The 913-nt window shown below is 60.5% G+C and overlaps 1 protein-coding gene across 1 annotated transcript in view; it reads right to left on the reverse strand.

Annotated features, from left to right (window-relative positions):
* Window positions 1-913, reverse strand: part of CSMD2 (CUB and Sushi multiple domains 2) — a 590,718-nt gene that overhangs the window by 4,933 nt on the left and 584,872 nt on the right. Inside the window, exon 69 of the mRNA XM_034645185.1 lies at window positions 48-282. Coding sequence (XP_034501076.1) covers window positions 48-282 — 235 coding nt within the window. The remainder of the gene's footprint in view (window positions 1-47; window positions 283-913) is intronic.

Genomic DNA, 913 nt, shown 5'->3' on the forward strand with positions numbered 1-913 from the left:
GTCTGGGATGGGGCCCGCCCCCCCGCGCCCCCCACCCCCCCATGTACCTGTGCTTGTAGAGATAAAGCACGAAGCCCGCGATGATGAGGGCGATGAAAGGCACCAGGATTGCGGCTGCCACCGAGCTGCTGTTGGAAGCAAAGTGGCGGCCGATGGACTCAGGGTCAGACTCCAGCAGCCTGAGGTCTGCAAGGTCACAGAGCAGAAACCTCAGGTCACAGAGACGTGATGCGTGAGGGGACAGCTCCGGGGCGGTGTGGCCGCGGGTGGGGAGGTCCTCTCCTGCAGCCCAGACACCATGCCAGTTGCCTTCCCCCCCACGCAGACAGTCCCCCAAGAGAAGACGCCCCACATGGGCTGGGCAGGTCACACGCAGAGGACCGTGTTCAGTCCCGGGGAAGCCAATCTGCGGGAGAACCTAAAACTGTGTCATAGGACAACAGCTTCAAAGGAAGCCGCCTTCAGAAGTTTTGAAACTTCTCTTGGCCATAGAAGCATTTAATCAGATAAAACCTTACGAGGAAGCCAAAATACAAAACAGGTGCGGGTGGGCCTGCTGGGGTGGTCGTGGGAAAGGAGGTGTGAGCTGCCTCGGGCGGGTCTCCCCTCCTCCGCTGTGGCCCTCCTGGCACAAGGCTGGGAGGGCTCAGGGGAGCACAGGGAGACACACGGCCCGCTAAGTGGCCCACCTCACCCAGGGTGGAGGCTCCAAGAGGGGACAGGTCTGCCTCAGGGGACAGGGAGTCAGTTGTGAAACCAGAATGAGAACCCTAGCCTGTGTCAGGCTAAGGGGCCAGGGGACCTGTCTTCACGTACTTGAAGGGCTGCTGTAGGGAAGAGAGAGAGATCTTACTCCATGCTCCCCACAAGGGCGAGCTAAGAACTCCTCTGAGGGAGGAGAGTGGGAATGACA

The sequence above is a fragment of the Ailuropoda melanoleuca genome, chromosome 2 (genome assembly GCF_002007445.2).
Source record: "Ailuropoda melanoleuca isolate Jingjing chromosome 2, ASM200744v2, whole genome shotgun sequence".
NCBI lineage: Eukaryota > Metazoa > Chordata > Mammalia > Carnivora > Ursidae > Ailuropoda > Ailuropoda melanoleuca.